The sequence below is a fragment of the Notamacropus eugenii genome, chromosome 4 (assembly GCF_028372415.1).
Source record: "Notamacropus eugenii isolate mMacEug1 chromosome 4, mMacEug1.pri_v2, whole genome shotgun sequence".
NCBI lineage: Eukaryota > Metazoa > Chordata > Mammalia > Diprotodontia > Macropodidae > Notamacropus > Notamacropus eugenii.
The window spans coordinates 168,367,491-168,384,402 of NC_092875.1; the positions used below are offsets into that span (position 1 = coordinate 168,367,491).

General features: G+C 34.3%; 1 protein-coding gene across 11 annotated transcripts in view; it reads right to left on the reverse strand.

Moving 5' to 3' along the window:
• WWP1 (WW domain containing E3 ubiquitin protein ligase 1) overlaps window positions 1-16,912 on the reverse strand; it is a 148,422-nt gene that overhangs the window by 26,198 nt on the left and 105,312 nt on the right. For all 11 annotated transcript variants that reach the window (XM_072603633.1, XM_072603638.1, XM_072603634.1 and 8 more), the window contains 3 exons: window positions 5,148-5,202; window positions 4,952-5,036; window positions 4,690-4,818 (listed from right to left, as the gene is read on the reverse strand). In XM_072603633.1, the coding sequence (XP_072459734.1) occupies window positions 4,690-4,818; window positions 4,952-5,036; window positions 5,148-5,202 (269 nt within the window). The remainder of the gene's footprint in view (window positions 1-4,689; window positions 4,819-4,951; window positions 5,037-5,147; window positions 5,203-16,912) is intronic.

Genomic DNA, 16,912 nt, shown 5'->3' on the forward strand with positions numbered 1-16,912 from the left:
AGAAGACAATCTTTCTACTCTTCTTAGAACAATTCTTTATGCCATTCATCAGTGACTGTTTCAAATCTCCTCTTCTCTCTGCAAGTCTCCCACAGCACCTGTACCCTCCCTCCAGCTGAGGACCTCACCTCATATTTTACTGAGAAAATAAAGGTCATTTGCGATGAGCTGCCTCTCTTCACCTTCCTCTTCATCTCTTACTTTGATATCACCCCCTACTTTCTCTTCATTTACTACAATTTCTGATGATAAGGTTTCATACTTAGTCCCATCCCTTCATGCACTCTCCAGCAGAGTACATCTACTATTATCCTCTCTCTCTTCCTTCTTTCCTTTCCTCTCTCAGATCTTCAGTCAGATTCTTTCTCTGCTGCTTACAAGCAAGTCTCCCCATCCTTAAAAAACCTTTACTAGAGCCTAACATTCACACTCACAATCATTCTATACCAGACCCGCACAACTTGGCAGTAAGTATGGGCCAAAATTAAAATAAGCTAAACTTCTTTGCGCTGCAGATAGGTTAGATTGGAGATAGACTGATGATGGTTGGTTGGTTGCTGTGGGTCACATGACAGCTGCTGGAAATCCTTTAGCTTGCCAAAAGCAGCCCGCAGGCCTGCTCTAAACCACGCCTCACCTTATCAGTCACACTCTTTGAAAAAGCTCTACATTTGGTACCACCATTACTCACTCTTACTTCTCTCTAGAATCTAGCTTTCAACTTTCTCACTCAAACTGTACTCACCAAAGGTACCAATGACCTCTTAATTATCAAATTATAATGGCCTTTTCTCAATACCCTTTTTGACATCTCTGTATCATCTGGTACTATTTACTACCTTCTAAATACTTTCTCTACTCTAGGTTTCCCTGACAAGTGTTCTTTCTTCATTTTTCTCCTACCTTCATGGCTTCTCCTTAAGTCTCCTTCACTAGATCTTCACCTACGTCAAAGTCACTAACTGTGAGAGTGTATACCAAAGTTGTGTCTTGGGACCTCTTTTTACTGTACACTCTCATTTGATCTCATAAACTCTCATAGGTTCAATTATCATCTCTATATAGAAGACCCCAAGATCCATATATCTCTTTCTACTTTCTCTTCTACGCTCCAGGTACATATCAACAATTGCCTAATGAACATTTCAAACTAGGCATCTCCAAGGTTTCATCAACTTAACATGTCCAAAATAGAACTTGTTATCTTTTCTACCAAACCTATTCCATCCTTCCAATTAACCAGGCTTGCAACCTAAATGTCATCATCTATTATTCACTCACTCACTCCACTTATTCAACTGGTTTTCAAAGCTTGCTATTTCTATATCCAAAACATCTTTTGCATAGGTCTCCTTTTCCTCACTTACACTTTGTCAGTATCCTAATTCAAGGCCTAGGGAACTTCTTGCCTGGACTGTTACAACAGACTTCTAAACTGATCTCCTTGCCTCAGGTTTCTCCCCTGTGATTCATCCTTCGAAGAGCTCCCAAAGCAATTTTTTGAAAGTATAGGACTGACCATTTTATTCCCCACCTCAATCAATTCAGTGTCTGTTATCTCTTGGCATTGAAAGCTCTTTGTATAACTTGGCCCTCTCTTACCTTTTTACTCTCCTTGTACTCTATGAAACAGCCACATTGGACTACTTCTCTGTCACAAAGGACACATTCTGTTCTCTGAGTGTTTATAATGAATGTCCCCCATTTGAAGAATGCTCTTTGTCCTCAACTCTGCTTCTTGGAATCCCCGGCTGCCTTAAAGACAGAACTTAATCTTCACCTTCTACAAAGGACCTTCTATGGTCCTTACAGTTGTGAGTATCTTCACTTCCAAGGTTACAGTGTATGTATCTTGCATGTATCTATATATTTAAATGCAATATCCTCCATTAAATTTAAGTCCTTTGAGAACATGGATTGTTTCACTTTTGTGTTTATGTATCCACAGAACTTAGCATCCTACACTGCACAGAGTCAGTACTTAATAGTTAAGTGACTCTTGAATCTAAGGTTGTCAGATTCCTTTACATTACATTGCCTCTCTACCCAATGAGAGACATGATATAGCTAAAGACTATGATCAGTGGGGTATTCTACAGAAACATCCTTTCATGCAGACATGGATCTTTTAAAGACTACTCTTTGGAGATGATTATTTAACCAGTTCTGAAGCCACCTAGCCCATGTCTCTCCACCCTATCCATCAAAACAGTCTAAGAAACTCTGACAAATGTTTTGCTAATATTTAAGTATACCAAGTCTGCAGCAATTCCCTGACCTATTACCTTAGTAACTTACCAAAAAAGAAAATGGGATTAGTCTGGAACAATCTGGTTTTGATGAAGTTGTGATGTCTCTTGGAGCAAACTATTTAGCTTTCTAAATGCTTCCAAATCATCTTTTTAATAAAATCTTGAATTATGATGGTAATCCAAGTCAAGTGTATTAAAAGACTCCATCAATTTTTTTCTGGTCTTTATTTCCAGTGTTTTGAAATCTGTATTTTGTAGCCTGATACTGAGTCTGCTAATGCTGACCCCCTAGTTCTACTGTATTTTTTCTGCATTCAAGATTATATGTTATGGGGCTATGCTCATATATGCTGTTGGGAAATGAAAACAGATGAATGCTTGATTCAATTTGTCAAACCATCAGGACATTGATGATACAGAAATAGCAAGAAGTTGACTTTATTTCTAAGATAAGACATTCTGAGGTACTACCCTCTCTCTCAATAAAGACAATAAATGTGGGAGTGAGAGAAGGAAAAATATATAATCACAGAAAATAGGAAAAGGTTAAATCAAATTCATTATATTGGGTTTAAGAAATTAAGGTAATGCAAAAGCAGTGTTTTGGGAAATTTGAAATATATCAGAAATCATATAATTTTACAAATTTTAGTGCCAATTACCGGCCTACCCTACCCCAAATCAGTATGTCAAACAGAACTCATTTTCTTCCTCAAAAATTGTATTCCCCCTGTGGAGGTTATTAACTGTTAAAAATGTAATCATCTACTTAGCCACCTTTGAAACCTCAAGAAATCTTGGATTGCTTCCTTTATACTGAATCCACACTCAGTCCTCCTTTAGAGTTATCCTTTGTAATGCCACTTGTATCTACTATTTCCTTTCTATTTCCATTAATCTGGGTTCCATATCCTAGTAAAGTAATTGATAAGACAGAAAGTGAACATACAGAATGGCAAACAGTATGATAAAGGCTCTTGAGATAATGTCACACAAGAATTAGTTAAAGGAACTGAGGATGTGTACAACAGAAGAATTATCAGGATATGACAGCTATTGTCAAGTATTTTAAGGAGTGTCACACAGAAGAGGGATTAGGTTTATTCTGCATAATGCCCAGAGGGTAGAACTACATACAACTAATAGAAGTACAAAGAAGCTGTTTTAGTCCAATTTATGAAGAACTCCTAAAACAGAGTTCTCTCAATAGGATATCTGAATGTGGGATTTTCCTACTGAAAGTTTTCAAACAAAGGTTGGTTTATCACTTGAAGCTGTAGAAAAAGACTTTTGCTCAGATATAGGCTGACCAAATTAGCTAAATTCAGAGACATATTAAGAGTTTGGTTACTTTCCACTATATTATCATGGAGCTGTTGTTGTTGCCAAGTCATTTCAGTCATCTTCATGACCCTTAACCACTTTTGTGGTCGCTATTCAATCATTTCAGTTGCGTCTGACTCTTTGTGACCCTATTTGAAGCTTTCTTGGAAAAGATACTGGAGTGGTTTGCCATTTCCTTCTCCAGCTCATTTTACAGATGAGGAAATCAAGGCAAACAGGGTTCAGTGACTTGCCCAGAGTCAAACAGCTAGTAAGTGTCTGAAGCCAGATTTGAACTTAGGGAGATGAATCTTCCCGACTCCAGACGTGGTACTCTACCCACTGGGCCACCTAGCTGCCCCCTGAATGACCAAAGAAATTGTACCAAAACCAGGTATATGTTCTTATTTGGATTATTTTTGATTTTTATCTTCACAGATACATGTGTTTTTCTTACCCTTGAGTGTAGTATTTTAAAAGTATCCTTGAGTTGCTTGGTTACTCTGGATTATAAAGGAATGTAAAACCTCAGGATTACAGGGAGAGGGGCAAGTAGAACATTCATGGGGTGCTGCAGTTATAAAAAGCTGGGTAGTCCCTGTTTGTTATCTTATATATCTTTTAGTTAAGTCACAAGTCAGAACAAAGAGGACCCAGAATAACTGTAAGAGAAATGCATGTGTTTATTTTGTCCTATATTCTGATGTAAAAAAAAAAAAATGGTAGTAGGGTAAGGTGCCTGGACTTGAGTCATGTTTCTCTTTCTTCAGACCTTGGAGGCAGATACTGTTTCTCTCATTTTTCTATTTAATCTTTATAACACTTGATAAAATACTCTGTATATAGATGACCAAATATTTATTGATAAATTTAGCTTTAGTTACCTGGAAAATCTGTATCTTATTCCCCATCAATAACAAATTTATAACACTACAGATTTATAATTCCTAATATGTACAAGATATTAACATATTTATATAAATCTATATATTTAGATTGCTATAGATTTTACATCACAAACATAAATAAACTTTAAGCATTGCCAGGTACTAAAATAGATGCTTTGCCAAAAACAAAAAGTAATATTTTTAAAGAACTTTAATTTATTACTTACACAGAGGATTTCCCAGTACGAGGATCCTTAAATGTTGTTGTCTTTGTATTATGATCAACAAAATATTTAAGACCTTCTCTAGTATATCTGATTTCCCAGCCCTCCGGAAGGGGACTTTCAGGCAATAAACTGTAAGATAAATTTAATAAAATAAGCTAAACATGATTTTTGAACATCAAAAATATCTGCTATTTCAGTATTTTTCAATGAATATAGGCAAGCTGAATGTGGTACAAACTGAACACACTGTACTCTCACTTACCCTTGAGTTCTTGGGTCTTCCCACTGTGTTGTTTTTGTGTTATGATTAACAAAGTAAACCCTGTCATTTGAATCTACTCTTTTTTCTAAAAAAAAAAAAAAAAAGGGGGGGGGAGAATAATAAATAAGTTTTTAATTTAAGATTCCTATAGCATACAGTACCTTTATTTACCTGCAGAAACAGTATGTTAACTTACCCCAACCTGGCGGTAAAGGACCAAGAGGATCATTTTCTGCAGATAACATTGAAGCCTGATTTAGAATAGGGAAAAAAAAAAAAAGACCAAGCATTTGAAGGTGCTCTTTATTTAAAAAAGAATTAAAATATTATGAAACCTAGAAATACTATGTAATTTTATAGCTAAGATCTTTTCAATCCAAATATGCATTTGGACAGAGCAATAAATTTGAAAGCAAAGATTCCCATAAAAACATGTTATCTGTGGTAAGAACGGTTGACCAGTTGTAGAGACTGCTTTCACAATATTTATTTCCCTAACAGAAGATATAATATGTGGGCAACAAAAACTACCAAAAGATCCTTCCACAAAAACCAAATGGAAAAGGGAGAAAGTAGAAAAGGTAGACATCTGAGAAAACATTATAATGTTTAAAAGAAAACAGTTTTAAAAATAGATAAAAGTGAAATCTTTAAATCACACTGTTATTAAAAAAATAACAATTTAAAATAACTACCTTAATGATCACTAAAAATATAAGATTATTTGAACTCAGCTAATTCACAGTTTTTCTTCAAAATTTTTATATTTAAAATGAACATAGTATTTGGGAGGAAAAATGGGCACCAACTAAGTGACTTAAAGTATTAGAATTAATGCAAAAGAATCATAGCACTGAATTAAAATCTTAGAGCACATACACCCCTACACACACTGAGGAAAGCTTAGTATTAATATACTATATTTGAGATGAGCATTTCATTGAATTAAAATCTCTAAATATTAATTACTGCAAATGGGATGGATCCTCACTGGGGAAAAAAAAGGTTCAATTCACAAAAACAAAATTTTAAAAAGTAAGACAAATCTAGAATTGTTGTTACTTGAAAACCTATTTCTTGATTACAGGATATTTTATACTTAAACACTCTGGTATTTAACTTATTTTTGTTTGTTTTTTTGGTTGAAAAATGTTTAAACTTACTATATGTAGTATTTTATAATAGACTGTTAATAGACATTAGAAATTTTTCATTTGTCCTCAAATAGCTCACAAAATCAAAGTAATCAAGATGCATAATGCTTTAAGTTTTTGTCAGTTTCTTGTAACCATGGAATATTGAGAATATTTTAAAATCAAAAGATACTAAAATATCTTTTTAGCATGGCTCCAATCAAATTTCTCAATTATGTCCTTCAATGTGTAAAAAGCTATCTGTATTACATGTCACATTATATTTACATACTTCTATATTCATATATACTGTTAAAAGCACCAAAGGCCTTAATTATCTAACATCGGATTAACAGCCTTCATTAAACATTGCAATGTTAAATAAGTCATGATGAAAACAACAGTTTAAACATCATTTTCCAAGATATTATCAAGGAAAAATGCTCTGATATTGTAGAAACAGCGTGTAAAATAGAAACTGGAAGAATCCACTGATCATCTCCTGAAAGAGACCTTAAAACAAAAACTGCCAGGAATATTATAGTCAAATTCTAGAGTTCACAGGTCAAGGAGAAAAGATTGTTAAGCAGCCAGAAAGAAATAATTCAAATATGGTGGAGTCACAGTCAGAACAACACAAAATTTAGCAGCTTCCACATTAAAGGATCAGAGGGCTTGGAATATGATATTCCAGAGAGCAAACGAGCTAGGATTAAAATCAAGATCACCTACCCAGCAAAACTGAGTATAATCCTTCAAATGAGATAGAAGATTTTCAAGCATTATTGATGAAAAAATCAGAACTAAACAGAAAATTCGATTTTCAAATATAAGAATCAAGAGAAACAAGAAAAAGGTAAACAAGAAATGGAAATCATAAGGGACTTAAGTTTAAACTGTTTACAAAGGAATGCTATCAAAAAATAAAATTAAGGGGTAAGAGAGAGGAATGTACTTAGAGAAAGAGAAAGGGAGAGGTAGAATGGGATAAATTATCTCACATAACAGAGGCAAGAAAAAGGTTTTACAATGGAGGGGAAGAGGGGAGAGTTACAATGGAGGGGAAGAGGGGAGATGTGAGGAGAAGTGAGTGAACCTTACTCTCATCAGAACTGGCTCAAAGAGGGAATAACATATACATGTAATTGGGCAGAGGAATCTATCTTACCTTGTAGGAAAGTTAGTGGGGAAGGGGAAAAGAGAAAAGGGGGGGTGGTGTGTGACAGAAGGGAAGAGACAATCAGAAGCAATAAACTGAGGGGGAGGGAAATGAGATGGAGTTAGCAATAGTATCTATTAAAAAATTTTGAAGAAAGTTTTTCTAATAAAGGCCTCAGTTCTCAAATATAGAGAACTGAGTCAAATTTATAAAAACAAGAGACATTCCCCAGTTGATAAATGGTCAAAAGATATGATCAGTTTTCAGATGAAGTAATCAAAGCTATTTATAGCCATATGAAAAAGTGCTCTAACTCAACAGTGATTGGAGAAATGCAAATTAAAAACAATTTTGAGATATTACCTCATACCTATTAGATTGGGTAACAGGACAGCAAAGGTAAATGACAAATGTTGGAGGGGATGTGAGAAAAATGAGACATTAATGCACTCTTGGTGGAGTTGTGAACTGATTCAACCATTCTGTAGAGCAATTTGGAACTACGCACAAAAAGCTATAAAATCATGCATACCATTGACCTAGCTATTGCTACTATCAAGTCTGTATCCCAAAAGAGATAAAAAACAAAAAAGAAAGGATCTATATGCACAAAAATATTTATAGCAGCTCTTTTCTGGGGGCAAAGAATTAGAAACTGAGGGGATGCTCATCAACTGAGGAATGACTGAACAAGTTGTGGTATGTGATTATGACAGTGTACTATTGTACTATAAGAAATGATGAGCAGAATGCTCTCAGAAAACCTGGAAAGACTTGCCATGGGCTGATGCAAAGTGAAATATATTGTGTGCAAAGTAAAAAGCAGTATTTTAAGATATGAATGACTTAGCTATTCTTAGGAATACAACAATCCAAGACAACCCTGATGGACTTAGGATGAAAAATGCTATCCATCCACAGAGAAAGAATTGCTGGTGACAGAATACAGATTGAAGCATACCTTTTTAACTTTATTTTTCTTGAGTTTTTTTGGTCTATGTTTTCTTTCACAACATGACTACTATGGATATGTTTTGCATGACTACACATGTATAAAACTCTACTGAATTGCTTGCTTTCTCAATGGGGCGTAGGGTCCAGGTGGATAGAAAGAAAGGAAGAGAATTTGGAATTCAGAATTTTAAAAACAAACGTTAAAAATTGTTTTTTACCTGTAACTGGAGAAAAATAAAATACTAAATAAATTTTTTTTAAAGGTTATGCCAGATGAGACTTGTGTCCTTTTATGACAGGGTTACTAGCCAAGTAGACCAGAGGAAAGCTAAATAACTTACCTAAATTTTAGGAAAAACATTCGATAAAGTTTCTCTTATTTTTCTTGTGGAAAAGATGGAATGATATGAATTAGATAATTTTATGTTTCCCTTCACTAGAGGTTATGAAGAGAAAGATTTCCATTAAAGCCAGTGCTGTTTTTAAGGGATCGAGAGAGACTCTTGCTATAAATAAAGCCTTGAGAATAGTTTACAAAATTCTTTTGACTTACAAATAATTCTATTCAACTACAAAAATGGAATTGGTTTTCCCAATTGATAAATGATCCTTTTCAGAGGAAGAAATCCAAACTATAAATACCTATATGAAAAAAATGTTCTAAATCACTAGTAACTAGAGAAGTTTCAATTAAAACAACATTGAGATTACATGTCATATCCATCAGATTGACCAAGTTGTTTAAAAAACAAAAGAAAATGGCAAATGGTGGAGAGATTGTGGAAAAACAGGTACATTAATGTACTACTGATGAAGCAATTGGGTGGTTCATACACTCTGGAAAGTAATCTGGAACTGTGCCCAAAAAGATATTCAGTCATGCCTACTTTTTGATCTAGTGATACCATTACCAGGCCTAGATTCTAAAGAGAACAAAGAGGAAAAGGATCCATATGTATAAAAACATTAATAGCAACCATTCTTTTTTGTGATTGCAAAGTGTAGCTGAAGAAATTATGGTATAAGAATGTGAAAGAATACTATTGTGCTATAAGAAATAATGAAAGAAGTTTGTTCAGAGAAACTTGGGAAAACCTATATGAACTGAGGCAGAATAAAGTGACCAGAAGCAGAACAATTTAAATAAAGGGAAAAGGGTAGCAGGCAATATGCTAAGTGCCTTATAAATGTAATCTCATTTAATTAACAATAACAATATTGTATAGACAACTTTCCAAGACTTGGGAACAATCATCAACGCAATGACCAACCACTATTTCAGAGGACCTATGATGAATTATGCTAATTTCAGATACAGAATGGATGGACTCAAAAGGACAAACTGAGGCTTTTGTTTCACTTGGCCAACGAAGGGATTTGTTACTTTTACCATTGCTGGTTAATGATTCTTCGGAAACTTGCTAAATACTTTGGAAATAGTCTTCTCTTTCAAACTTAGTGCATGCATCATACTGTGCTCTCTGATCAAAGTACTGTTTCCTTTGTGAAGGTGAGAATTTGTTATACTTCTTTCCCTACTACCAGAATATTATATTTATTTACATGAAAATTATTCAGGAACATACACTAGTGTAATAGTACTAAATCTTGTATTCAAAGGATGCCTTTATGACTACTAGAATAATTTAAAAGCCTTTTCTAGTAAGTATTATGCAACCAAAAGGGTAGGCATTCATTTAGAAAAATGAGATTCTTTAAAAAATGAAGTTGTTAAATATGAACTTTATGGAGAAATATCTTAAACTAGATAACAAATCTGGAAAACATTGCAAGTTGAATATTAAATGTTAAAGAAGAATCTAATCAAAATGTCTTAATCCTGGAAGCCACTAGGACACAACTGACTTATAAATATTTATTTTATGTCTGTCCGTCAAGGTTTCAGAAATATGCTAAGTTCTTTGATACAATACAAAATTCTTTAAGTTCAGGTGCTCACAGGAAGATATAAAATTCTATTGACTATCAAGATGAGTAGCATCTGCTGAATTTCAAATGTCTAAATAGAACCAGAAAATGGGCTATCTTTCAAATTATGCTACATCAGTTCTATTAAAATTTTTACACAAAAAGGGAATGTTTGGCATTGAAAATGGAAAATATAGACAATTTATCGTTATTGCATCACTAACAGATTTTAAGAATCTGTTACTTTGTTTATTAATTTGTAATCCAAAAAAGTCACTACATTAGTCCAATTATCTTCAGAATTTTCTACAACTTTTAAATCATAAAGGCACTAAAGTTAGAACTAGTTTAATAAAAAAAAAAAAGTGGAACTACTTAACTGACATCCAAATAATTCACCAGAACTGATTCTAGAAACTGTTTTAACAATTTTTCACCTAAAGAGCATAATTACAACAAAAAAAATGTAACTGGACATGTGTCACCTCATACAGTAGTAGTGTCTTCTTTAACCAATACTTGCAGTGAACTGAATTTCCTGGGTAAATTAAGTATTAAGTATTAAGTATTAAGGGGTAAAAAGTACCCCTTCCTTCAAGTAGTAAAGCTTTGAAGAATTTTCTAATACATATTATACACATTTTACTGTTTTAAACAGATATCTAACATAATTCCAAACTTTTCTTGATGACTGAGGCTGATACTATAATGTTGATTATGAATATTAATTATTACATTGTGCTATAATTCATGGAGGACTGTCTGCCCTTATACTAAATGGTCCCAAATTCCTAGGCTTTTTCTCATTATTTCTTTTGTCTTTACTCTCTGATGCCGGCTGTTAATTTCTTACTGCAATCTGCTACTGGCAGTCCCACCCTAAACTGCCAAACTTAGAAAAAAAACTGAAAAACTGTAGAGGAAATCAGAAAACCCAAGACTATTAAATGAGTTATCTTAGCTGTATTCACAATATTTAAATCAACAAGCTTTTATTATGTACATGGATTTTGTGAGTTATTCTTTTCTCTAATCAGAATAATTTCTCTTGCTTTTGAGTTTGCAAATTATAAAGCTGAAGTTGTTCTAAGTCTAAATGCCAGAGAAATAGGATGACTTTCAGCATAATTTCTAGCCTTCAAAAATAACTAGCTCAGAAAAAATAAATTTTTATTGAGGCAGAACCCTAAACATAAATATACAAAAATACAAGTGATTGAGCTATTTTAAAACAGGTTGCTTTTTTCCTGCTTTAAGCAAACTTGATATATGCAGGAGAGAAAAAAAAAACAAAACAGCGGAAATGTGAGGAGGTATGAGCATTTAAGCATCTACCATGTGCCAGGCAAACCATCCAATGTGCCATCTAGATATCTCTAAATGAGCAAACAGGGAGATATGTAGATGAATAGTAATCATTTTTGTGAAATGTTTTTATTTTATGGAAGATTCCTTTAAATATTAAGTGCCTGTAGTAGATTTTAAATTATTTTTCTAAAAATTCCATATATATACATATATAAATATATATATACACACATGTACATGTATTCACACAGACATGTACCTAACATCTTTTAATTCTATTGCTTTCTCTCTTTTAATTACTTCTTATTCTGTATAAAGTTTGCAACTTGCATATATTTGCTATCATGTTGTTTCCTCCTTCCTCTAGACTGCAAGCTCCTTGAGGGCACAGACTCTCTTTTGCCCTTTTTTTGTATCCTCTGAGCACAGAGTCCAGCACATACTTACTAAATGTTTACTGAATTGCATTGTGTATGTGTGCATATATGTGTAGTGTTCAATCAAGCTCCACATATGAAGCACTGAGATTTATGAAGACTTACCAAGATGAAACTTGAATTGCTATGTAAAGCACTATTCTAAGTGGCCAGGATGACAAATCTTATTTTTTTTAAAGTCTATTTTATAGAAACACTCATTAAAAATTACCTGTATTTAAGTGAAAATTGGAGGAAAAAACCACAAAACACCTTTTGACCTGTATTCCTAATTTAAGAAAAGAAAACTGGTCATGTTGCAAGCATAATTATCTGGCGAATTAATGGAAATACATGCCCCCAAAAATCTAACAGGATCAAAATGCTCCCTGTAATAATAACAAGAACAACACCTACATAGCACTTCAAGGTTTGTGAAGTGCTTTACAAATAATAATCTCATTGGATCCTCACAACAACTCTGGGAGGCAAGTAACTATTTTTACTTCCTTTTTATAGATATGGAAATTGAAGCAGGAAGAGGTTAAATGATTTGCCCAGAGTCACATAGCTAGTGTATGAAGTATAATTTGAATTCAGACCTTCCTGACTTTAGGTCCAGCATTCCATCCATTACACCATCTTGCGACCTTAACATATTATTTTGGAGATGTCCAAGGTTATGCCTTAGAAAATATGAAGAAAGAGTTAAACGGATTTATCTCATTTGAAGAACACCTAAGGTTTCCAGATGTTTCTGAGGGGGGCTGCTGAGACAATAACTACCTTTGTGTTCAGAATATTCCCTCAGACTTCCTGGAGGCCTTTACATAAGACACATCATTGAAAGATCAGCAACCACTGCAAAGCAGAGAGAAATTAACTGAACTAATTATGGAAGCAGTGCTTCTGGTAATGTTCATCAAGGATACACAGGATAAGTTAACATATTATTAGTACCACAATATTAACTTCAGCTAAGCTTTGAAAACATCATGAAGTTCTGAAGAAAAAATATTAAACTCTTTCCTCAGATGAATCACATCAATTTTTCCTTCAAAACCATTTCTCAAAGCAACTACAAAAATTGGGATTAGCTTATTATCTACGCTTGAAACAAAAAGAAACTTTTCTTTTCTTCTGAGAGGCACAGGATCACAAATTTGGAGCCAGAAAGCACCTTAGAGACCATCTGGTCCAATCATGTCATTCTGTAAATCAGAAAGCTGAAGTCCAAAGATTAAGTGACACAGATGGTAACACAAAGGTTTGAACCCAAGGTTTCTAGTTTTAAATTGTGTTCTTGCTAGTTTACCACAACACCTCCCCAAATTCAAGGTTCTGAAGTACACATGGAACTTTGAAGTGAACAAGAATGCATTCCTGAATTGCAAATTTGGCAGTAAATTGTTTATCATTATTTTGTTACTAAATTCCAGGAACACCTGTTCAAATTCATAAGTTACAGGGAAGACTTATTACCTAATAATTACTTATTAGTTGTTACAGAGACAACTACTAAAGAAATGGAATATAGCTAAAGGAAAACTGAAAATGAATATTTAATAATTATAAGATCTACCTCCCTTACATCTGAATAATTTATATTTTAACTGCTTAAAATTAAAAACTAAATGAATTTTTGAAATTGTGGTAAAACTGTCTATGAGGTATACTGTTTATAGAGAAGCAAACACAATTCGAAATATTCCCAAACCAAAAGAATAACTTAGCAACATATAGTGATTGGCCTAGCTAAGTGGGGAGGGCATTCATCTAGAGTTAAATTATTTTTGGCCACAACAATTCACTAAGTCCAACTGCTAAGGGATGGAGGGATTGTGATTTTTATCAAAGGAGAGAGTAACCATACCAAAGGAATATCTAATCCTTTAAAGGACTGAACTAACACAAGTACAAGAAGAAAAAAACTAAATTAGTAAGAATATAGGAATTTATATAAAAAGGAAATATTTCGATTGAAAAAGTTAGACTTACGAAAATGTACCCATCTTCTCTATTTTTTTCCTGTACTAAATTTATATTTTCTCTCAAAATGATTCTCTCTATACACTTGTGATTTAATATTCTTGGGGATAGTTGCTTCTCTTTACTTCCTATATCATCTATTATTCATTCATTCAAAGATCTATTAATTGCCCTACACATAACATTTTTTTTGCCATATGGAACTATGCACTTAGAAATGATTTAATTCAAACAAAACAAGTATTAAATAACTCCAACATGTGGATGGTTCTATATAAAACTAGCAAGTGGTGAAAATGAAAATTCAACCAAATCTTCACTTTTCCACAGCATAACATTATTGTCTAGGAGTAGGTAAAGCACTGTCATAGATACTTTTAGTTTTATATATTGCTAGAGCATTACAGAACTCCAAATACAGCAGGAATTCATATATTCTATGGTTTAAATATTTTTTCTTTCAAATAGAGGAACTGTAAGAATATTATTAATTCAGACTCTGTGATAATGCAATCTGGGACAGCCTGAAGTTTAACTAAGTAGTATTTACCACAAAAAAAAGAAAAAAAAAGTTCAGGAAGTAGCCTAAATGAAGTTTCAGAAGACATATTTAGCTCAAAGAAGAAAGGCAAGTTATTTTGAGCACTAAGAGCACAGACTATAAATACATGGATGCTAATTACATTTGAGATATCTAGTCATTCAATAAGGTCAAGCAGATTTCTATTTGGAAAGCAAGTACCTATTTAGAGTTATATCTTTAACACAATGTTAAATTTGGGAGCGATCTCAAAAACCACTGACAATCATCCTCATTTTCAGATGAGAATAGTGAGGCTTAAAAAACCTTACATTTCTTTCAAAATATTACATAATTCAGGGCTTGTTATTCATTCTTTCTAACCTTCACTAAGTGGTACCGTAAGTACAATAAAAGCAACATATAAACACACACACAGACACACACACCCCTGACCTGCAACACTGGAACAGTCTAGTTCAGCACTAGGTCACAGGGTCATGCTCCATGCCCTCTAATTCTGAAAACTGCACATATGCTCTGAGGTGAGGTTTTACTCTGGGTCTTACTCATTATAAGTGTTTGTTTGGTCAGATGACATTTTGGGTAGCTGCTAAAGAGTGCCCCATCCCCCCTCTGACAATGCAGATATTGGTGCTTCTCTCTGGTAACTACGTATGTATGTAATGCTCAGACAGTTGGAAGCCCTGTCTTTATTTCTCTGCTTGTACTTTCTCTGTTCGTATACGTATTTGATTAAAGTGGTTGTTGACCCCTCAAAAGTTGCTTTCCTTTTAGAAAAGCAGATCTAAGAACTTGTACAGCGGGTCCTCCCGTGTATGCTAGGTCTTTGCTGCTACATTTATACACGTGGCATAGGGGAGAGAATGCTGGACTTGAAGTCAGAAAACTTGGTTTGAACACCACCCCAGACTGTGTTTAGTTACATGATCACACTGAAGGTGCTAAAGCCATTAAGTGCCTCATTTTGTTCTCCTGAAAAATGGGGATAGTAATACTTGAACCATCTACCTCACGGGATTATTGTGAAGAAAGAATGTGGCAAAAGTTAGAGAGGCTTTAAATGTGAATTATTATTAATGTTATTAATAGCCATGATTAGAAACAACAAAAGTTTCACATATACACTGCCAATCTTAGGGATATTTCTATTCAAATCACCAGCCAGGTGAGGCATAGGACCTACAAGAGTAGATTTGTCTCTTTCTCCCTTACGTAGAATGGGAAGGAAACTAGCTAAGAGTAAAAAGACTGTTCCATCCAACCACTTTTTTTTGCCTGTGGATATCCTCTTCCCCATAACTTCTAGGTTCTCAGTGTTTTTGTGTTGCCCAAAAGCACTGAATTCTCCCCCTCAACACCAACCCTGAAACTCACACCACCTCAGTCCTTCCTGCCCCTGGGATACCTCCCTCCCTGTCTGGAGAGGATAAAAAGCAGAGAGCTCCTCCCAGACCCCGCATTCAAGGAGAAGGCAGTGGGCAGTGTTTTCATGTTCACCCAAGATGTACTCCTCTCGATTTCATACCCCATTGCTGGGTATCCTCTTACTCCCCTCATTCCTCTGCACCCTCCACAAGCTTATGTCCCACATTTAAGCTTCTTTGTATATGCTATCTTTCTATTAAAAGGAGCTGAGATTGTGAGCAATTTGAGCGGAGGGGCTGTCTTTGCCATTCTCTGTATCCCCGGCACTTAGCACAGTACCTGGCACATGGCAGGCTCTTAATTAATATTTATGGACTAACTTAGTACCCGGTCAAGACTCCTAGTGTCCTAATAATGCACATCTCATCCAGGTAACAGGAGGAAACTGGAAAGAGCTGCCCTAATTCAATGCTTTTTTCTTCTCATTTTTAGGGATTTTGGGGTCATGTTCCCCCATGCTTAGAACACACTCCCCTCCTCAACTCTATCTTTGAGAAGAATCTTTAGTTCCCATCAACGTTTGGTTCAAATGCAGCCTTCTACGTGAGATCCATTCTGATGTCTCCCCCACCCCCCACCTTAAATATCTGGATGGTAATCATACCCTATTATATACAGGTAACCCAACAGGTAAGCATGCCAGTTGTGGAATCAGTTAAAATCTCACCTCAGGGATTTTACTTAACCTTTCTTGGTATCAGTTTACTCATCTATAAAATGGAGATGACATCATCACCAACCTCGGTGTTGTGAGGATCAAATGAGAAAATATGTAAAGTGTTTGACAAACCTTATAGCATTAAATACTAAATTATTATTTATTATGTATATATTTCATACACATTTACACATATACACGTTAGATAATATATGTATATATGTACCTAATAGAATGTAATGTAACTTTAACACTGTGTTAAAGACGTAACTCTAAATAGACATTTGCTTTCCAAATGTCTGCTTAACCTTACTTTTGTCTCTGAATCCCCAAAGGATAGTGTGCTACCTAGCATAAACATGGTGCTTAATAAATTGATTAGCTAAAACAATCTACAGTGGAATTTCATGAATTATGTGATATAGATGGGTGCAAGATAATCTTTT